We start from the raw sequence: 22,312 nt of genomic DNA on the forward strand, positions 1-22,312 counted from the left end.
GAAGCTCAAGCAATGGTAATCGGGACAGCCCTAGAAGGTGGGGAAAGAGGGAGGGAGTCATTCGCTACTACTTTAGCTTTAACATTAGCTTATTAACTTTAGTTTGCTCTTGTTGTGTAACTGATGTCACCTAGTCAGTTAACCGAGTTTAGGAGTTTGCATTTGTTAACGCAACAGCCAAACACAAATCACCTTACATAAAGAAATGTTTCTTGCTTTTGGTCCCGCTCCACTTACTCTTAGTTATACCATATGGGAATGATTACCATTGCAAGTAGTCACATCATCAAATAATTGTTGTAAGATTGCATAGTTTCAAAATACCCTTACGCTAAAAATCTGATTTTCCACTCATAATTATGACTTGGTTGTTGAGGATAATTGTATTTACAGCCGTTTTTATGGTTACTCCTACATTACACTAAGGCAGCATTAAGGAACTGACTGAAGAAAAAGTTGCCACAGAGGTAAACGTTATATAGACTGACTTTAATTTGTCATTACTGTAGTAGTCTAGTAGTTTTCTTTTCAGATGTGATTGGAGCACAACAACAAGTGATGAAAGCTCTGATGAAGGCACCTACAATGTAAAAGGACTGTTTGAAAAATCCTCCAGTAATAGAGCAGGACACACACAAGGTGTGCGTCCTGGGGTCCGTTTCACAAAGCAGGTTCAACAAACTATGAGTCTAACCCTGAACTCTGAGTTGATCTACTCTGAGATAGGAAACTCTGAGCTTTCGGTTCTAGAACAGCTGATTTGCGTCAGTTTTATCAACTCGGAGTAGTTTGACCTGGAGTTAAGCGCGTGCACCACAAGTATAAAAAGACAGCATCAATGGAGCCCTGATTCGACGAGTCACCATGGCAAAGTGGAAGAGGAGGGCTACGCTACCACTGGAATTGGAAATTATAATGCGCTCATACGGGAGTTTGAGCATGTTTTTCGCCGAAAGTGTAACACCGCTGCAGCAGCAAAAGAGAGGGAGACGGCGTGGGAGAACATTGCGGCTCGGGTCAGTGCGTAAGTTTAAATGTAGTCCTTTGCAATCACAATAATATCACAGAACTGCTTGAGTGGGAGTCTATTAATTTATTTAATTTAGGTGCATTCCCACGGGGGAGAAGCGCACTTGGCAGCAGCTTAAGATGAAACATAAAAACATTGTTCAAACAGATAAAACATCGGCACAATCTCACGGTGACGCCTCATTTTGAGCATGTTTTACTGTAGAGTAAATATTACCGTAAGTGGCTGTTTTATATGTTGTAAAAAAAACTCCCATTTGCAAAAAAACGCAGCGCAACACACAATATCTGCTGGGATATGAGAGCATGACTTGACTTGGTTGATAATGTTGGAAATGTAAGGAGGGATGAGGTTGTGTATGTAAATGATGGACTGTGGCGTGAAACTGTACCGCTCAAAAAGATAACCGCTGGAAATGCAAGAACGTCTGATAATCATCTCCCGACGAATATTTAATTCTCTGCGCAGTAATTCTGCACCTTCATCCACAGGATCATTGTGAAAAGGACATGCCATGGTAGTGAAATAGTCGCCACCTAATATAACTTCTAATGTCTGATTTTTGCAATGATTCTCTGAAAAAACAGACGACAGAACTATACTACACCAAAACTCGCCCGCTGACTGAATGAATGAGGAAATCAAACACCGTGTGTGGCTGAAAGAGGGCGGAGACAGAGAGAAACTCAAGGTTTGCTGAGAAAAACCTGGTCCCGACCAGGTTAGTTTCAGAGAGCATGTTACCATGGTAACTGACCGAGAGGTTAAGTTACCTCTCTTTGTGAAACAGGCTAGAGTTACCCCTCTGTCTCTGGTTTGAGTTACCTCCCTTTGTGAAACGGAAAACTCAGAGTTTCCCTCATTTCAGGGTTAACAGACTCAGAGTTTTCACTAAACCTGCTTTGTGAAACGGACCCCTGTGCGTGTGTATCTGTTTGTATACATGTGTGTATATCTGTGTGTGCAAGGGGCTACACCTCCTTTCCGTGTGTGTATAAATAAGTGTATACAGTTTGCCTTTATATGATTGAGAGTCCATGAGAGTGAGTGTGTGTGTGTGTGTGTGTGTGTGTGTGTGTGTGCGCGCGCGCGCGCGCGTGAGTGTGTGTGTGTGCGTGTGCTCCCTGCGCATCACTAAGCACTGCATGGAGATACAGACTGGAATTTAGGGCTGAGACACAGTGAAAGGGAGCCCCTTCCTCATGGATGAGATACAATCATTGTTTACATGCACAAATAGCAGCAAGCTGCTGACATTTTTGACATAGAAACTGTAGCATTTGACAAAACATGCAAACATCTTCACGTGGCCTATCTTTGACCGAATGTTAATGCAAACCAGTAGCATTGATTATGTGTGGACAGTGATGCTTCAAAAACAACAGAGATGCTTAGTGAAATTTGCTGGCAATTACCAGTGACTGTTCTGGCAGGTTCTGAGCAGCTGATTCCAACTCTATTCTGTGTCCAGCACTGTTAGATGACAGTTTTTGCAACCTGTTGAGTCTGCTTTGTGTGGAAACAGTGCACACCTTTGTTTTATCCGTTCCTTGCCTTGCATCTGGCTTCAGTGGTTCCATGACTGAGACATGCAAGCGCCCTACAAATAAAGGAAAATAAGATAAAACAAATAAGATCTGATGTAGGAACTGACACTGGTTCCAGCCTAAAACTCCTCTTTGTGCTAGGGTTGGATCATTCATTCATTCATCTTCAACCGCTTATCCCGGGGTAGGGTTGGATACTGGACCGAATTTGGTAGTGTTGCCTGGAATTTGGTACCTATTATACTATGTAACCACACTTCGATCGCTTTCGGCTCGCCATTGCCCTGACTCACTGTGACTTGAATAATCTGCAGAGGCCACGTAGTGTCACTCCGTCTCCGTCTGTATCAAACATGCAGGAGAGGACAGAAAAGTGTGTGCATGTGCTGATGTGCATTCTCAAGTACCAAAATTAGGCACAGATTGATTTCACCGTACATTACCCACACGAACATGTAACTAAACACTATATCTGTTTTGCGATTCAACCACAGGTAGTACTGTTGAATGTAGGGCGGGGATGTTACAGGCTGCTAAGTAGCCATGTAAGCAGTGTGTTGTTTTTAGTTATTAAATTTCATCCTGAGTTGTTCGGATGTGTGATGGCAGCCGTGGAAAGCCATGCACTGAGAAACTAATATGAATAAACATTCATCTTCCCTGGTTTCATATAGTGTGAGGTCCTTCAATCTTGACATCCTTGATTAGGCGAGGGCCCCTCTGATTTGGATTAAACATGTTTGATACAATCAGTGTGTCCAGTAGTGTGTGGGAGTCACATTGTATCTTAAACCTTCATTAGCCAATCAAAACTTAGCGTCTTGACTGCCTGCAATAACAGAATGTCAAACATTGTTTAAATTATTCATAACATTTACTGAATATATTTTACTGATCCAGCAAACACCAACATGCACAAAGGAAAGTCCGGCAACGACTGGAGAATTGCACAAATGCTTACCTCTATATCGCTCATTCAGCCCTTTTTCACAGCCAGATCATGTTCAAAAACATGGTGGAAGGTGAAGTGCGGGGTCAGCCACAAGAAAATTTGAAAATCTTGTAAAATGTGTTACCAACTTAAAGATTGATTTCACAATCAATTTAAATAAGCCACATTTCAGATTGTTGGGATTTTTCATATGTTCATATGTGTATCTGTTTATTTGAGAGCAAAGTCTAAACTGTGGTTATAAGAAGTGTATTATTTTTCTGTGTGAATGTGTGCCAGCATTAGTGTATGTGTATGTGTTTATATGTGTGTGGTTTAAGTTCCTCGCCCCCAGTCACAGCCAACTGATAAGCTGATTTGTTGCCTTTTAGTTATGTTAATGCCACTTAATTACAGCCCTGGTGGGAACTTAAAACACTCACTCACTCACTCACTCACTCACTCACTCACTCACTCACTCACTCACTCACTCACTCTTTCACACATGCACACACACCCACACACACAGACACACACACACACACAGACACATACACGCATTACACACACGCATCACACACACCACCATCCTTGTGTGGATATTCAATTTGTGACTCTACTGCAATAATAATAATTATTATTAATTATTATTATTATTATTATTATTATTATTATTATTATAATCAACTCAGTATATCACAGCTGCTGCTTGGCGTCAGTCGGCCCTGGGATCTTAAAGATGTAACTTGTTGTGTGTGTGTGTGTGTTGTCTGTTTGTTTAGTTTGTAGACTCCTCTGGACAGCCATGACTAGTCTCTTCCTGACAGCATATGATACTGAACCCGGCGAAGCCTTTCATTCGTTCAGGGAAAGTGTGTGTATGCATTTATCTGTGTGTGGGGATGCTTTCGCCTGTGAGTGTGTGTGTGTGAGTGTGTATGTCTCCCTGAGTCACATGCTAAGCCCCAAACACCAGCTCAGGGATCCCAGCCAATTAAAAGCTAACACAGGCCCGGATGCCTTGCCCCTACCAACATCTGGGTATTAAACTAAACGCCTGCGATATATTAGTTATGAAGTCAGCAGCTCTGAGAAGGACCACACAGAAGAAGTGCACATTTTACTGTATTTCTGTGTATATGATCCAAATAGCTCCTCTGTAATTTGTTCACCATGTAAATCGATGAGGTTTGTGTAAGTAAATGGAAAGCAGAGGGAAGAAGAATCATTTTCATCCCTACTGTGTTGTAACAACAGATCGCAGCAGTCAGTCTCAATTGATTTAGTTTACTGCAGATCCCCAGTGGGCACACGAGGGGGATGAGTTGTGGACTGAGACAAATTTGAGCACAGGAATAAAACGGAAGAAAGCGGGCATTGTCTTGCATGTTTTTGCAAAAACACAAACAAAGCAGGCGTTACAACGAACCAACAACTGTAAACTGTAAAATGTTAACACATAAGGAAGGAACAGAGAGGAGGAGACAACTGGGAGCAGACAAATGGAAAAAGAAGGAAAGAAGAGAGAGAATAGGCAAGTTGAGGGGGAAGCACAAGCGTGAAAGTGATAATATAACACTGTATAATACAATGACCCCTATCAGGGGTCAACACACAAACACAGTCGTGCCCGTCCGCTTATCTGACTGTGAACTGAGGCAGACAAGTCTCTACATGTGTGTTCAGCTGCTGGGACGAATTTAAATACAGTTTACATGCTGAGGAGAAAGAGAGAGAGACTGGTTTGTTATGGAGAATTTTGTTTATGATGTGAGACATACTGTAGCAGGGTTTCTGATGACTTTCTGCTCAACTGTCTACACACATTTACTTTATAACATCTGCTCTTACAATATGGGGACAGTTATACTTAAGTTTGTGACAGCTCAATTTTTGCACATGGTCAGCGCCAAATAGCAGCGACAAGTGGCTATTGAAACATGTCTGCAAATGGCAAAGACCAGCCTATGAGAGATCAAAGTTGGCATTGAATGCTTGGTCAGATTTTCAGTCTTGTTTAGTTAGTTCTTAATCAGATTTGTCAAGTTTAAATTGGGATCATTTTAACCCTGATGTATTGAGAATTGTGACATATTTTCTTACATTACGAAATGAAGATATTTTTTCAATCTCACTTTCACATTAAACTGCCAAGTTGTCCACTGAAATTCCTAATCTGAATTTACAGCAAACAGCCATCATGAGGCATAAAAAAAAAAAACTTAACTGAGACTTAAGGTTCGGGGGAGTGGCTTGTCATTTAAATGATAGTAGCTGGTTGACTTTAAACGTATAATATGTAGCTTTCTGCCACTACAGGTCTTATCAAAAAAATGACAAAAGATGGACTTTTTGATGTCTTTGAAGTCTTTAATTGTCAACAACCATTGCCAGTGAAAATCTATGTGACTCAGGCAGAAATAATGTTCGAAGACAATGTATTAAAGTTTTGTTCATGTTATGTTTCATAAAGTTTATTCATATCATGCTGTTCTAATGAAACAGCTGCCATGTTTACCACAGAATCAAATTCTATTTGTGGTGGTAGCTGACAGGCAAGCTAAGGTTAGCCGGCTAGCTCCAACTCCCCTTCACGAATCTGGTGTTGATTTCTAACATTAGCTGATAAAAGTTGCAAATGTAAAAAATGCTTGCAAATGTAATTTGCGAGCTGATACTTGCCAATATACCAGCCACTTCTGCCCAGAGTCTTGATGAATTATTATTATTATTATTATTATTTTTATTATTATTATTATTATTATTATTATTTATATATTATTTTTTCAATGACTTTTTGGGCAGTTTGTCAAGCCTTTTATTAGATATGACAGAAAGGAAATGGGGTGAGTGAAAGGGGTAGCCATGCAGCAAAGGGCAACAGGTCGGAGTCGAACCTGCTGCCGCTGCCTAAAAGGACCTTCAGCCTCTTTACACGGGGCAGCTGCTCTAACCAATGTGCCACCGGACGCCCCTTGATGAATTAGTTTGACGTTATCCACTCAAGATGAAGCAGTGGTCTCGGAAGTACTCTCCCTCTGTGTGTGTCATGTGTAGGTATCAGACGCTGAGGGCCGTGATAAAACATTGGTCGAGTTGGAGTATGGACTGTGAGAACTGTGTTTGATTTTCTCCACATTGCCCGGCCCTAATTTTAGTATATAAATGAATTTGCATTCTATATACACTTGTTGTTAGCTTGTCTGCATTGCCACATGTTTACGTGCCAATCATTGCATTTATACTATCCCTTTCCCTGAGGCTGCCTTTACATCTACACATTAGTACAGCATCCTCCCTCCCTGAAAAAAAAAAGCCCAGTCATGGTAATATAAGCTGTCAATAAATTCCACATGGTTCTGTCTTGATTAATCCTGCCCAGTCGATTTTATGGTTGTATTGTCTGTGTCTTATTTCCCTTCTGTGAGAGGCTCTCAACGAGCTGTGGTCACTGCAGACCTCGTCTGCTGCTGTTGTCGTTTGGAGGGACTGCGCAGCGGTTTTTCCCACACACCGAATACAAATACACACACATAAACACATAGCCTCACGTAGTGCACTCTCTGTCTCTCTCTGCCTTTCATTTGTCTGTCTTGTTCTCAGCCACACACATGTGTTGGGTATCCGCCCCCACACACTCTCCACCCTCCATCCCCCCCAGCCCCTCTGTCTCCCTTTCCTCTGTCTCTTTTTCCTCACGAGTTTTCCACCTCCTCTGTCTCTTCCCTCACTTCCAGCTGTGTTATACAGCTAAGGAATATAAGTAGCAGCAGGCCGGCTATAAATATCGCCTGCCCACCCAAGACTGTTAAGATTATTATTTTTCTTATAATCACTGCGGTCTTTCTATAAACCGAACAGATTATTATCTGGTTTTTGTCCCTGTTTCAATGTGTAACCACCTCCAGTGAATTTCTGCAGACGACATTTTCCTTTTGTTGGTGTCAGGGAGATGATTGACTGGAGAAAATTTACAAGGCCTTGATTTGTGTTTTAACTGCCACAGTGACAGTAAAGCCTCAGCTGCGATGAACAGAGTGGACAAAAGCCAGTAGGAAAGATGACGTAGAGCTGCATAAAGGAAGGGAGGAAAAGAGCATCTAGCAGTTGGGTGACATTCAGGAGTGCTGGTGAAGGTGAAGAGGAGTCTAGCTTGACTTACAATGACAAAGCTCTGTTCTTTTTTTTTTAAATGGGGGTTGGGCTCCTACTTGTTTAGACATTGAACATTTTCTACGCACTGCCTCAGTCTACAGCTGGAAGCCAGCTGTGTGAATCAACCTCTCCTCATCTGCTTTATCCATCCATCCATCTCTCCTTTTTTCCTCCCACTGCTTCCTCCGCTTCTCCTCCTTAAAAGGAGTTCAAAGAAATATTTGTGGTTTGGGCATTACCTACATGCAGAAGTAGTAGTAAAAGAAGAACAATAGGGGAAGACAAGACAAGAGTTTTGATGTTACTTAGTAGACAGAGAGGGGAGGAAGGTGTGAGTGGGGAGAAAAAGAGAGAGGGGAGGAGGGAAGGGAGCGGGGTACAGGAAACCACAGGTATTTGCAGGATTACGGGTGGGTGGCCTAAAGAGAGGACACAAAAAAAGTGTGATTGTGGAGGATTGAAAGAACAGCGAGTTATTGGGGGAGTAAAGAGGACGCAAACACTTTCACATGTGTTGGTGGCACCACGTCCATCTCCTTGATAAAGTTGCCATTTGAAATCCCTGAACGCACAAATGTTAGACATTTAACTGCCTTTGAGAAAGCAAAGTTTCTCCATGGCCAGCAGTACAAAACGGTGCTTGTGCAGGCAAATGAAAACAAGGAGAGGGGAACCACTCCTAATCTTAAAACAAACACTACCAAGTCAGTGACTGATCAGAGCAACAGTTACAAAAGTGGCTAAACAGTAATCATGATGTGCAGCAGAGGCAGTGTGCTGCTCTACAAGGCAGCTTGAGTAAATTATGGTGCTTTTTGCACCAAAAAAAAAAGCTAACACTTCAACTTCTATGGTCCTCTCTACACCCTTGACGGTTGTACATGACCCTCTTTTCCTCTGCAACAACTGTGGTTGGCATAACTTTTCATCCTTTTGAATAAGATTCTGACTTTCAGCTTGCCTAAACTGAAAAAAGGTCCACTAAAGGCTCACCAGGTATTGTTTTCTGCTGTTTGCTCTACACAATTCTTACTGTGCTTGGTTTAGCTCTTCTCCCGCTTCTTCTGTTTGTAGTCATGTCGAGCTGCCGCTCTCAAGCCCTCTCATGCTCTGATGTCTGTCATCAGTCACTCCGGCTGTGTAGCAACAAGGGATCAACGTTTCATTCTGCCATTTCGACAAGGTGAGAACCCCAGCAGTGAGACATCAGCGCTGCAGCGTCCTCAGCCCACAGTTTACAGTACAGGAATACGTGAGGTGTAAATCAGTGGGGCTGAAACTTGGGTTATGGTGTTGACTGTATTAAACCACATGATAGTCTAGCAAACATTAGTGTAGGGCTTTGGGGATTCTTCTTTCTAAACATAGCTGCCAAATGACAGTGTCTAATCTCACCCTTTTGAACCAAAGATCTTTAGTAGTATTTTTGTCATGTGAGGACAATCACTCATTTCAGGTCCCAAACTGTGAAGTGAAAATTTTTAGGGGTGTCCTTGACATTACCATTTATTCAATGTAGTCTATATCGTTTTCTTGTTTTTTTTATTGACAGGCATAAGTTTGCAGACTTAATACATTTCTGTCCCTCATTGTACTGTATAGTGATGTTGTTATATAAAACACATTATGTATGCTTGCTCAATGAAAAGTAGCCAATTTCTTGTTTCATGCAATGACCTGTTTCTTTTGTTATGATTCGTATTTGACCAAACTCTTCAAATGTGTCCTCTTTTAATAATGACAGAAACGTTACATTGTAATTTTCCTGCACACCTGTTTACTGGGTGTGCGATTAGATAAATTTCTATTTTGCTTTGTTTTCCTTATCTTCACACAGTAACACATTGGACTCCAATAAGACGATAAAGTCCTGGACTTAATTCCAGCACCTGTCCCTGGTGTTTAAGATGGAGGCGGGCTGTTGATGTCTGACATTAAGATGTAATAGTATTTAAGAATAACAGAAATATACTAAGAAGAAAGAAATTATAAGTAAAGAACAAGAAAGTTGAATCACAGGGACAATCGATAAACATGTTCAGAAATAAGGTAAGATAAAAAGCAAAGGTATGTAGGTACCAAGAAAAAGAAATTAGATCATAAAATTGTTGTATGACGGTTAAAGATGCAAATGTCAATGAATTGGGAGGTAGAGCATATATAAACATATTACTGTAAGATAATTGTTAGTTTGCGAAGCACAATTTTGTGTAATGCCCACATGATATGATTACAGTAGCACTGCTAAAATATTGTAGGCTACTGAGTAAATACCTGCTTTTCGAGGACTTGTTGCTTTTTTGATTTTATTCGGTATCTTTTGAAACTCTCCCCATTGGCTTAAGAGTGATTTAAGCTGTTTAAATAAAACTCAAAGTAGCTGTTCAAGTAGATATGACATTAATCTTCTCTGCAGCAGGTCAGTGAATAGGGCTTATTGTACATTACAGTGATGTCTCCAGCCCTGTGGCCTTTCGGTGGTCACACCATTAGCCCCCATCACATTACAGCAGCTGTGAGGAATTCAGAGTCTGGGTAAAAGGGGTAAAAACACAGGGGAGGGAGGGAGGGTGGGAAGGCGAGAGAAGCAGGGGACGAGGAGAGTCTGTGTTGGGTGGGGGGGTTAGAAAAACAAAGCCAGAACTTAAAAACAAAGTTTACCACCGAAGGAAAACAACAGCGCTAGAAAAAGTTGGTGGCTTAGGAGAGAGAGAGGGGAAAAAAAGAGAAAAAATTAAGAAGAAAACGAGGTACAATCTGGACTGTAGTTGGCTGAAGGCCCGAGCCCCGCCCCGAGCCCTAACACAACAGAATCCCCCACAAACCGAGCCACATCAGGAACGGCCGACTACATTATAGCTGCCATTATCGTCTCTCAAGTCATAACAGCTAGAGAACACCCACCTCGACTGCAGCTCTGCCAGGAGGGGGAGGGGCAAGGGAGAGGTCGCAAGAGCAGGAATGAGCCGGGAGAGAGAGGGAATGAGGGAGAGGGTGGAGGCAGCAGGGGAGTGGAGGGGGGTGTTATGAGATAGCCAGAGATAGAGATACATAGCAATGGAAGAGGCAAAATAAGAGCAGGGAAGTAGGGAATGAGGGAGAGGGTGGGGGACAAAATAGTTTCAGATGGGTGTTTACACTGCAGGACATGCTCCAAAGATGTGTGCACACTTTGGTTTAGGCTGTTTTGTGTTGTATAAAGAAAGAGATTATCCAGCAAACACACGCTGTATACCCACATGCCCTTCTGAGAAGCGAGAAGAAATTAGTTAAAGAGGAGAGTGGCTGTCATTAAATGCCGCTTTCAGCATTGGCTGGGGAGGGAGCATGGGGGGGACATGTGTGAGCCCCAGTTTAGTGTTACACCCAAGAGAAAAGGAGTGTAGGAGTAGAGTGGATTAGAGCCTGGATCAGGTCTTGTAGACCTGTAGAAATGTCTGTCCTCTCTGGAGACTTCAAGGAGGCGGACTGACGCTTTATAGAAATGTCACAAATGGCCAAACTATGCAAGACTAAACAATGCATCTCTTTGTATACCACAAATACAAACTATCACCTGAGAACTGAGGTTTGTGGGACAAATATGTACCAGAGGACAGAGTCACCTAATGCAGCAAAAAGAAGGCCACTACATTTGCAAATTTAATAATTAAGATAATTTCACACCATCAGAAAGCTTGAACACATTTGTTCGGTCATGTTCCTGTTCATTTTGTAATTAAATCAAGGTGGTTTGGTTTCTTAAAGTGAGTCTATTTAAAGTAGTAAAGAAAACATTCTTCCTCTTAATGATGAAACATGCTTGAGCGCTCTCTTGCAGACATTTTGAGCCCTTTATGCACACTATACGCAAGTCCGGATTTTCTGCAGACTTTACCTGGGCAAATTACCCACAGTTCATAGCGTTGTGACATTAAACACAGGGTTACCAGGGGAAGCCAAGTAGTGTAACAACAAAAAGTAAAAAGGGAGAACTGGCACATGGGTGTTCAGCCTGGCACTATCAGTGATGCCTACATTTACAAAGAAACACAACATTAACAAGGATTTAAGACTGTTGATAAAAAACACATACAATCACAGTAATGCTAGCATAGGCTATATTACACACCAAGTTTATTCATAATATTCTTTCTTTTACAAAAACGAGTAAATTGATTGTTTGACTCTGTGAGGAAGGAGCTCTAAAGCGGTTCAGATCAGACAGTCGATCCCTTAAGTGCCTTGTTTGTGAAGAAAGTAAAAAAAAAAAACAGCAAACCAAACCCACAATTGTACGTACATGTTTTGGCGTTGCCACAGTAACATGACATTACGCTAAGTGTTGTCCTATTCGTATTCATTCCATTTTGAGCCCTTTCAGCCTCTCGCACTCACACATTTATATTGTCCTGTAATTGTCACGTGGGCCCACTTTAGGTGCAGTAAAGTAACAGACCTGTGTCATAGATTTACAGTCACCATCATAGTCACAAATGGCAATTATGTTATAACCGTAATGTTACAACAGAGTAAAGTTTGCTAATATACGTTAACCACTATAAGCTACAGCTCACACCAGACCAAGTAAAGCTGTAGCAACAAAACAGCTGAGTATGTTGGACTGAGCAAGGGTTTATTGCCTCAATCCAACTTTTGATTTATAGGATGAAGAACATTAGATCTGTAGTTGTAGTTAGTATCAGCTTTTGCAGGGCAGCATTTGGGTTTTTGACATTGAATGACTAATAGACCATTAGAGACACAAAACCATATTTTATTTATTGGTGGTAAGCAGTGTTGGTTTGGTGAGTAAGTAGGTAAGCTGGAATGGAAATTTATTAGGCTAGACCACAGTCAGACCCTCTTGGGCTTGTGTAAAAATATCCAGTAATTGAGGTTAACTTAGCTTGTATCATCCATCCAGTATACCGTCTAACTTTAACTTACAAAAAGACATCCATGAGTTTGTCTCTAGAGAAATAGCAGAGAGAGGTTTCTTGATTGGCGATATTGTCGAGGTCACTCTTGGTTGTCATAGGCCAAAGATGTGATCCTTCAAAAGTTTTTTTCTTTTCTTTTACTTTTTTTTTTAAAACAGGAGGATTTTTAATATTCTGTTATGCACGAACACACCACACCTCAAGCACTGAAATAAATAATAAATAATAATATATCTCCATTAATTAAATTAGACATTAATGGATTCTGTGGTCTTTATGTTTTTTTTGTCAGAATATTTATTAGAATAAATGATCAATCCATGTATTTAAAATATATTTGTCAGCTTCTAAAAAACATAAAACACATATACTAATGCTATTATCATGGCCTGTGGTTTCATCATATTCCTGTATACAGATGATGTTGAGGATTAGGTGGTTGCGTGAGGTTCCAGGTGTCTGGGTTTTAGGTGTGGCTATCTTTGTGGTGGTGATGTAGCAAGCTTGTGAAGCTGGAGTGTTTGAATGGAGAGGTTTTGGGTTTAGAAAGTGGCTGGACATCCTGTCCTCATCCTTAGCTCCTTGGTTCCTGCCCAGCTCACCGTGCCGCAGTGGAGCAGACTTGTTTAGTTAGCCGTTTGATTTATGGCCTTGGGGTTTTTAATATGCTTCTGCCCCATCCCTCTTAAACCCAGCACCACAGAATTACACCGGGGAGCAAACTCCCTAAGAGTTTCTCACAAGATACTTACCTAAAATAGCACAATGCCACAACACCTGTGTCAGCACCATGCATAATGAAATCATCCATCTCTACATGCTTACATGCTGTGTATACATACTGTATGTGCACTATATACATGCACATACAGTAGATTAATGCATATATATTTATGCGTTTCACACAATTATACTTGGGACTTGTTTTTGTTTGACATTTAGAGAATAGTATCAACATTGTGCAGCTTGGTATGATATGTCAATCAGAAACATTTCATTTAATTTCTTTGTGAAATCTTGATTTATTTACTGGTGTAAATTTAGTATATAAACAATTCCAATAAGACAGGGATGTTCAGACTTGGTAAACATGAATTCTGTAGATTTAATTTATCTTTGCGCTTGCTTTACAGTAATTCACTGGATCAGAGCATGCTCTATGTATCATCCAAATTAATTACACGACGCACAGCTGAGTGTTTGTACGTGGAGCTACAACAGTAACACTCACACACTCACTGCCTTGCTCCCTGGAGAATCACTCGCAAATATATGTTTTTTAAGAAATTCCAGCTTGCTTGTGCACAGGTGGTCTCATACATTATTCACCACTATTTTGAGATCCACCACCATTTATCATGTCAAACACACTCTCACCAACACACACACTGACATACACTGCAAATACACTGCACTGATTGGAAATACACTTGTCTCCCTTCTCGTACCACACCTGCCACTGTGCTTACAAAGTACAAACTGCTTTGCTATATTCACAGTTAAACGCCTGTCACACACACACACACACACACGCACGCACGCACGCACGCACGCACGCACACACACATACATACACACACACACACACACACACACACACACACACACACACACACACACACACACACACACACACACACTGCAGACTTGGTGGCCACTGGATTATTATGTTATTATGCTACCCCCTGGCGAGACAGGGGGTAGCAAACAGGTGTGTTTGTGTGTGTGTGTGTGTGTGTGTGTGTGTGTGTGTGTGTGTGTGTGTGTGTGTGTGTGTGCGTGCGTGCCGGCATATGTGTGTGCGTGCGTTTGTGACAGGCTGTCTGGTAACCCCCTTCTTGGTATTTATGAGTTCTGGACAGCTGAGGTGCTCAGTGAGATCTCTATTTAGCGCTTCCGGCTAATTATCATACACAGCCGAAGCAGGCGCTGAATATGTGCAATCAGCTTCGGACTGCCCACAGCATTTGACCACTCGCTAACTTTGCGTATCAAATCCCCCTGGTGGCTTGTGGGCTTAAATAGGTCCCTACTGCCCTTTTAACACTTGTGCTACTAAATAACAGGTCTGGCAACCTGTTTCACTCAACCACAGAGCTTTCATCTGCAGCAGACAGAAGCTTTCCCAGTTTGGGTTTGAACACTTGTCACATAAACAGCCACAGCGGGATATTTTGATTCCACAGAGTAGAGTAAATAATATGGTGCAAGATAGTCAGATTTGTGTTGTGATTTTTTAAATCAATACATTTATTGTTTTTTTAATAGAGACAAATTAATACAAGCATGTTAAGGATTAAAAGGGTCAGGTTTTAACTCATGGGGTAATATTAATATGTCATTTAGTTGATTTGACAAGTGATCAAAACTTATATGAAGGGCACAAAGGAGGTGGGTACACGATTAGGCTGCAAATAAATCATTTATTTCATTTTTACATAAAGGCAACGTTTTGATCTACAAGATCTTCCTCAGATCAGAATCAAATAGATTATTTATTTGGAGCCAAACCCTGTGCAGAATTCTTTTGTGCTCTGCAGTTAAGTCATTTTTTGTCTTGAGTATTTTACCTGGATGTACACACACTTGGTTTCTTTAATATAAACAGATTATTGGCTTTACTCCACGTGTGGTAGCTATGACATCAGTATGTACAGTCATCTTTGGGTCCTAATTACCTGTGTAACCATGTAAGAGCCCACAGTCCCGGATATTAGTACATGCACTGATGTGGTTGGGTGTTATGAGCAGGTGCTTGTTCCTAAGATCTCTCAGCTAGAGTTACCTTATGCATGCACTCTTGCTTAAAGATACCATCTTCAGTATGAGTTTCATGCAAAAGGGTGGTTTGTTCTACTTTCCTTTTTCTTTGTTTGTGTTGATAGCATCCCGTAACTATTTGATTCTTTAAGCTTTGAGGCAGAACCCAGATTTTCTTCTTCTCTATGGCTTTTCCACAGTGATCGCTACTTTCCAGGATGGGAAGGTGTGGCAGGTTTTTAGTGTCTGTCAGCAGCGTTTTGAGGTGCACGACTTTTGTTTAGAGAAGAGAGATTACAGCCAAACCAACTGTTTGTGTCATCAGGTTTTTATCTAATCTGTAGGAGTGTGTCAGCGCACCATTACATGAACTGCTTTTTAAGTCTCCAATGTACATACAAATCCAATTTCCAGAGCTTTGAGCTTTATTCCTTACAACAATACAAGTTGCTATTTATGGGATGTTAATGTTTATTTTATGTAATCATACGTACATATGTCAGTGTCACCTCTTAATTCACAGACAGATATTAACACTTAAACCAGTACGCAACTGATCTTTAAATCACATTTAACTGTCAACATACCTGTAATGGTGTTTGCCTCTAGTTCACCTTCAATCAGTACCTCATGTTACGCACAGACTATGTTCAATGTGTTGCTGAATTCTCCTTGTTTTTTTGCTATTTGTTTTAATCTCTTTCCATATTACTTCCTTGTATGAGACTTTATATCTTTGGGAAGTGTTATTCGTATATGAATGAGTAAAGTTCCAAAACATTGTGCAATTAATATCTTATATTCCAAACACAAACATGATGGATTGAAGCAGGTATAGTACCATTAACATTGTTCTGTGCTTTAACTTTTTATTCTTCTAACCCTGTATTTTACTTACTATGAGTTAACATACGTTACCCATTTCAATCTAGGTATGTGTCATGGCATTGTGGGCAGTGTGTTCAGATAAACAGTGTTTGGTCCGTTTCTATGGCTGACATCCCTGCGTAACGGAGCATCAGAGATCTGACGTAATCCTGCCCACATTGCCATGACATAGACCTGGATTCAAATGGGTAAATATCTCTTTAAATTTGACTGCAGAATGTATTTTTACTGTGTTTACTTTTCTTCTGTGATTTTTTATATTTCTACTTCTACTTACGCAATTGATTTAGTGCTTTGTACCATGTTTGTTTAAAATAAGTATGACTCAGGCTTTTCAAAGTTTTTTGCCCTTTAACTGTTTGGCTTGGGTTGGTTTTGTATGTTATTAACATCCTACATATTGTTTTTTTCCCACAACCACAATTGTGTTTTGTGTATTTGGATTTCATTCTAGTATAGTATAGTTTAGATTCATTTGGTGGGGTTTGTTTGGGTTTCCTCACTTCACCCTAACTATGTCCTTGTCTTTGTGCGTCAGTTCCAGGCTGTACGGGGAGCAGTAGGTCTCGGAGCTCCAATGCCAGTGGACATGCAGCCACACCAGGGGCTGTATCACTACGAGACCTCACCCAGCCAACCCTCCAGAGGGTAAGACAGTATTTAGCATGTGCTACGTCCTCACTCATTACTATGTGGTTGCATTTCAACCTTAATTTGTCATGATGAATTCCACAAGAGAAGAGAAATATAAAGAATAGTTCAGCACTCATTTTCTTTCTTTCCAAGAGTAAGATAAAATCCAACTTATTGTATTGATAAGATAAATATCAATCTCATGTCAGAACAGAGTTAGAGTGAGGACATGGTTAGTGTAGCGTAGCATAAAGTTGGGAAGCAGAGGAAAAAAGCAAACCTTGTACTGTCCAGACTTCAGAAATACTCTTACCAATAACTCTAGCAGACATGCTGTATCTTGTTTGTTTAACATACAGAATAAAAATGTAAAAATTACATTTTGTGATTACAAGGCGAAGTTACATGCTGAGCCGCAACTAATGCTGCATTTTTTTGTTGTTTTCTAGTTAAATCAATCTAATAGCAATACACTGACTGATGTTCTTTTTTTCTTCTTTTTTTTTTACCAAAACACATATAGTGTAAGAAATGTAAAAAAAATGTATGGGGCTAACTTTTGCCCTCCCTTTAATATGAGATGAACCCAGATTACTAAGTGTAACAATTTACAATTGTAAGAAAAAACTAGTGGACATAGCAAACAGCATACATATACAACAAGAACAATATATCAGCGACAGCTACTATCAGTCAACATATGGGCCCGGCAGTTTATTACAGGTTAACATGTTGGAGCCATTTCTTGACAAACAACAGTTCCTCCATCCATCCAGCACCTCGCAGATATATGCAGCTACTGCGCTCAGCCCAGCATGAACTATTATCACTCCCTGTAAAATCACAAATTGTTGTTTTCCATTTCAGCACAGGTTTGCCATTGTATCAATAAGTTAAATATTGCTCATCTGATTTTCAGTCCCTCTCTCGAAAGCAAGGATCATCTTAGAGGTTGGAAACTGTTCCTATTATAATCACACAGATATTCTTAGGGTGCAGGTCTCGTTGCAATTGTTGTGGACACATTGCTAGCTCAGCCCCTCACTCCTCCCCCTCTCCTCCCCCTCTCCTCCCTCCCTCCCTCCCTCATGCCACCCAGGTTGCGGGTGGACTCGGCCTCTCTCTGACAGCTGCTAATTACAGGCTGACCAGGCCCTGCTGCGCTCTGCATGACTGCCTCGCGCCCCGCTCAGGTTACCTAGAGTGAGGGAGAAACAGAGAGAGATGGAGAGAAAGGTGGCTGGTCAAGACAGAGGAGCAGGAGGAGCAGGAGGAGGGAGGGAGGAAGAGGAGATAGAAAGTGACAGAGAGAGAGAGAGAGAGGGAGATGAGGGAGATACAGAGAAGTAGAACAGAAGGGATGAATGGGAGAAAGGAGTGAGAATGGGTGGGAGAGGTAGAGTCGGGGGGGAATCAGCACAGTGGATTAGGGAGGACAGATAAGCTCCTGTGTGGAATACACGTTGTGGTGAAAGAATAAAAAAACTGAAAGGGAGATTTAGGAGAAGGTGGATAGATGAAGTCTGTCCCTTTAGGAGATGAGCAAGAGGGACAGGAAGAGAGAAATACAAAAAGAAGAGAAGAGACAGATTTTGAACTAACCAGTGAGACTAAAGAAAGGTCAGAGAAATCATTGAAATTCACGAGAGGGCTGGAAAGTTCCAATGGAGCTTCCCTTCTCTAGTCTGGTAGGGGAAAACCCAGATGAGTAAATCACCAGTGTAGACCAACATAAGGGCTTTACCCCATCTAGTGGCAAGAACAAGACATCACAAGAGATTAGAGTACAGCTCCTCTGACAGCCTCCTTCCAGCTTGTGTACCACCGCTAAAAAGTTACTATATATGTTTTATATTATAGATAAGGTAGTATTTAAAAGATGATGCTTTCCAACCAACCAATATGAATTTCCCATTTGATTATTGATTAATCTATTTTCTTTAATATTTTATATATAATTATATAATTCATCATGCTTATTTATTTATGTTCTGTGTTCCTCTGTGCTGCGTTCTGCCACTCAGTGACGTGCAACACTATTAACAATCTACCTAAAATCTCTGTATTGTGTAAATTTGCTCTTTATCACGTATAGAGTAGGGCTGTTAAAGAGAGAGAACAGTGTCACTCCACTATTTCTACAGCTCCCATCATGTCTTTTTGCAGTTTCCATTTTTCACATTCATTCTAGTTTATTTCTCATAATTAATAACTGTGTTTCTTTAACCTCTACAGCCTAGTCCCATCAGACCAGTCTCCCTACAGTGATGTGTCCTCGCTGCGTGCCCCGCTCCTCAACGGCCCTCCCCAGGATTGCCGCGCCATGTATAATCCTATGACTCCCAGCATGACTCATGGATCAGGCCCAGGACAGGGGATTGGCCACTGCATGGATCCATATAGTATGAGGCCCCCTCAGGCCCCACCGCCACACAGTATGATGGGCCACAGGGGAATGCCGCCCCCAGAGAGTGAGTGAAAGTATCTTTTACATCTCCTTAATCTCACAGCTGCTTATTTGAGATACCTGAGTAAGAAAACACTAAATGCCCAGATTTCTACAACAGGAAAGATTGGCAATCAACAGAGCTGTCCTGCAGAGATATTATGTTTCTGTTACTCTGCAGAAGCTTATCATTGGTCAGTTAACCCTACTCGGGATTTCACGGAAACTAGATCTTACAAGTGCTTCTTGCTGCTGTACCTGCAATAAAACTTCAAATGACATGATTGCTGTATGGCCAACCCACAATTGGCTATCATTTCTTGCATAGGTCTTGTTAGATGCAAAATACGGCAGGTTACCATGATGTTTTGAGCATGCACAAACCTAAGCGACGTGAATGTGGATTTTTGTAGTGTATGTTTCAGTGTTTCTGTCCTAAATGTCCAACAGGTGGCAATAGCACCCCCTACTGTAATCAGAACAACATGATCTCCTCTCATCACAACTTCTGTCAGATTCAGCCTGGCTCTGATCAGATTGGCTCAGGCGATGGTAAGTTAACACACTACTTCCTTTAAATATAAATCTTTTCTCTGAAAGATTTTGCACCATCAATGCTAACTTTCCTGCTCTTCTTGTCCTCTGTTCCCCTTTAGGCTCAAGGTTCTCCACACCTCGCTCCATGCTGAAGCTGAGTAAAAAGAGAGCTCTGTCCATCTCTCCTCTGTCTGATGCCAGTGTGGACCTGCAGACAGTGATCAGGACATCACCCAATTCCCTGGTGGCCTTTGTCAACTCTCGCTGCAACCCTAATGGGGCCAGTTCTTATGGCCATCTCTCTGTGAGCGCCATGAGGTCAGATATTTTTCTATTATATATTAAGCACATCATTGCATTTAGAAGCCAATAATATCCACATATATAACCTCAGTAAGATTTAATATTTAAGCTATCAGATTCAAAGTATCTCCTGCACTGATGTTAAAAAAGAATCAGAATGTTTTACTTTGAGTCAAGTCACGTGTGTTGCTACTTCCTCTTTCTTTTTTTGGCCCAATTAGCACACCAATATTCATCATCCAACATTTATCTTCTACTGTCAAACACCTTCTAGTCTGAGCGTGAGGTAATTACATCCCTAAAGCTACCACTGACAGCAAATGCATGTGAACTGCAATAAAATAAATTAAAGCTTTGGTGAAATTTGACTGCTAAACAGTGCTTGACAGTGGCACGTTATCTTGTCAATTGCTCAGCAACTAGGACTCAGGCATTCACTCACAAACATACATCAAAATGAGTGAATGTTCTCATTTGTCCAAGTCATCGTTATCCCCAAAGCAATTTCAGTCAAAAGCAACTGGACTTGTTATTTGTCTATGAAGACGTTTCACCTGTCATCCAAGAGGCTTCATCAATTCATGTACGCAACTGACCAGGCTGGGACTGGTCCAAATGACAGACAGAAACTAGTACATCCCAAGGACAGAACACCACACACCTAAAAAAAGCAATCTGGCTTATTCTGTCCAATGCAACGAGGAATGTAAAGATCTCTCCATTGGAGAAACAAAACAATCACTGCATAAACGCATGGCCCAACACAGGAGAGCTAACTCCTCAGGCCTGGACTCCGCTGTCTCAAGGAGAGGAGAAAGCCCACTCCTTTGATGACAACAATGTCCAAATCCTGAACAGGGAGGACAGATGGTTTGAAAGAGGAGTAAAAGAATTCTATGCCAAAGTAGAGAAACCATCTCTAAACAGAGGAGGAGGTCTGAGAAACAACTTATCTCCAATTTACAATGCAGCCCTTTCATCCCTTCCTAGAAGATTCAATAATCAAACCTCAAAGAACAACTGTTCACAAATGGCCTCCTGTCACTCTAACGACGGTCGATTAAATAGTTAATGTTATTATTGTGGCTGCTGGGAATCTCTGGGTCTTCCTCTATTTCTTTCTCTCTCTCCCCAAAGCGGTCAAGACAGATGGCCGCCCACCATAGAGTCTTGGGTCTTTCCAAAGTTCCTGCCTAATAAAAGTTTTTCCTTGTCACTGTTGCTCATGGGGGAATTGTTGGGTCTGTGTTAATCATAGCTTGTGGTCTAGTACCTTTTCTATATGAAAAGTGTACTAAGACAACTATGATTTGACACTATAAGTCAAATTGAATTGAAATATTGACCCTAAATTTCAGCAAATTTGCCACCCGTTGTATCACTTTTAATTGATTTGAATACTTTACCAGTTTCATCATCTTTTATTAATACTAAAGTTGTCCTATTGTTATTCCACAGCCCGTCCCTTGGCTATTCCAGCAATATAAACTGCCAATCCAGGCAACAGGGTTCAATGTATGGAGGAGGCGGAGGGGCGCCTCTGGGTGGACACACACCAGGTCCCTGCCAAGCTTCCCGCTTACCACCCCACAATCCTCGGCTTCATGCTCCACCCAAGCATGGACACGTAAGTGGCTCTATAAAGACACTCAGGGACTTTTGGAGTTAGCTGCACCAATATTCAGTTTGTTCACTAAAATAATGTTGGAGTTTTTTTTACTCATCAAGCAATTTGTTTGTATTTTAGCAGTACACTGAAAGCAGCAGAATATTTAGGCTATCAAGAAATATTATATTCAACAACATTATCGCATATATTCCTCATATTGTGCAACCCTACAAAGCAGTCAGAACAATTTAGTATTTAGTATAATTTAGTATTAATGCACACTTATAGGAGATGGGAAAAAGAAGCAAAGACAGGCCTACGATAAAGAGAGTTAAATTCTTAACTGGATGAAACTGAATCTTTGAGAGACAGACTGAAAAAGAAAAACAGAGGTATGATGTCTGTTTTGTTTCATAGCTGAAGACAGAGCCAGGGCTGGGAGGTGTGATGGATGGCATGAATGTGAAGAGCCTGGAGGAGAGATCAGACGGAGATGTGGCAAGTCCTTCCTCCACTGGCACTCAGGTACAGAAACAGTCTCACAAGTGGTT

The 22,312-nt window shown here is 41.1% G+C and overlaps 1 protein-coding gene across 1 annotated transcript in view; it reads left to right on the forward strand.

The window, feature by feature from the left end:
• Positions 1-22,312, forward strand: part of gli1 (GLI family zinc finger 1) — a 53,807-nt gene that overhangs the window by 25,190 nt on the left and 6,305 nt on the right. The window contains exons 2-7 of the mRNA XM_083939448.1: positions 16,772-16,881; positions 19,102-19,337; positions 19,763-19,864; positions 19,969-20,167; positions 21,611-21,779; positions 22,179-22,286. Coding sequence (XP_083795574.1) covers positions 16,811-16,881; positions 19,102-19,337; positions 19,763-19,864; positions 19,969-20,167; positions 21,611-21,779; positions 22,179-22,286 — 885 coding nt within the window. The 5' untranslated portion in view covers positions 16,772-16,810. The remainder of the gene's footprint in view (positions 1-16,771; positions 16,882-19,101; positions 19,338-19,762; positions 19,865-19,968; positions 20,168-21,610; positions 21,780-22,178; positions 22,287-22,312) is intronic.

This window comes from Echiichthys vipera (assembly GCF_963691815.1).
Source record: "Echiichthys vipera genome assembly, chromosome: X".
NCBI lineage: Eukaryota > Metazoa > Chordata > Actinopteri > Perciformes > Trachinidae > Echiichthys > Echiichthys vipera.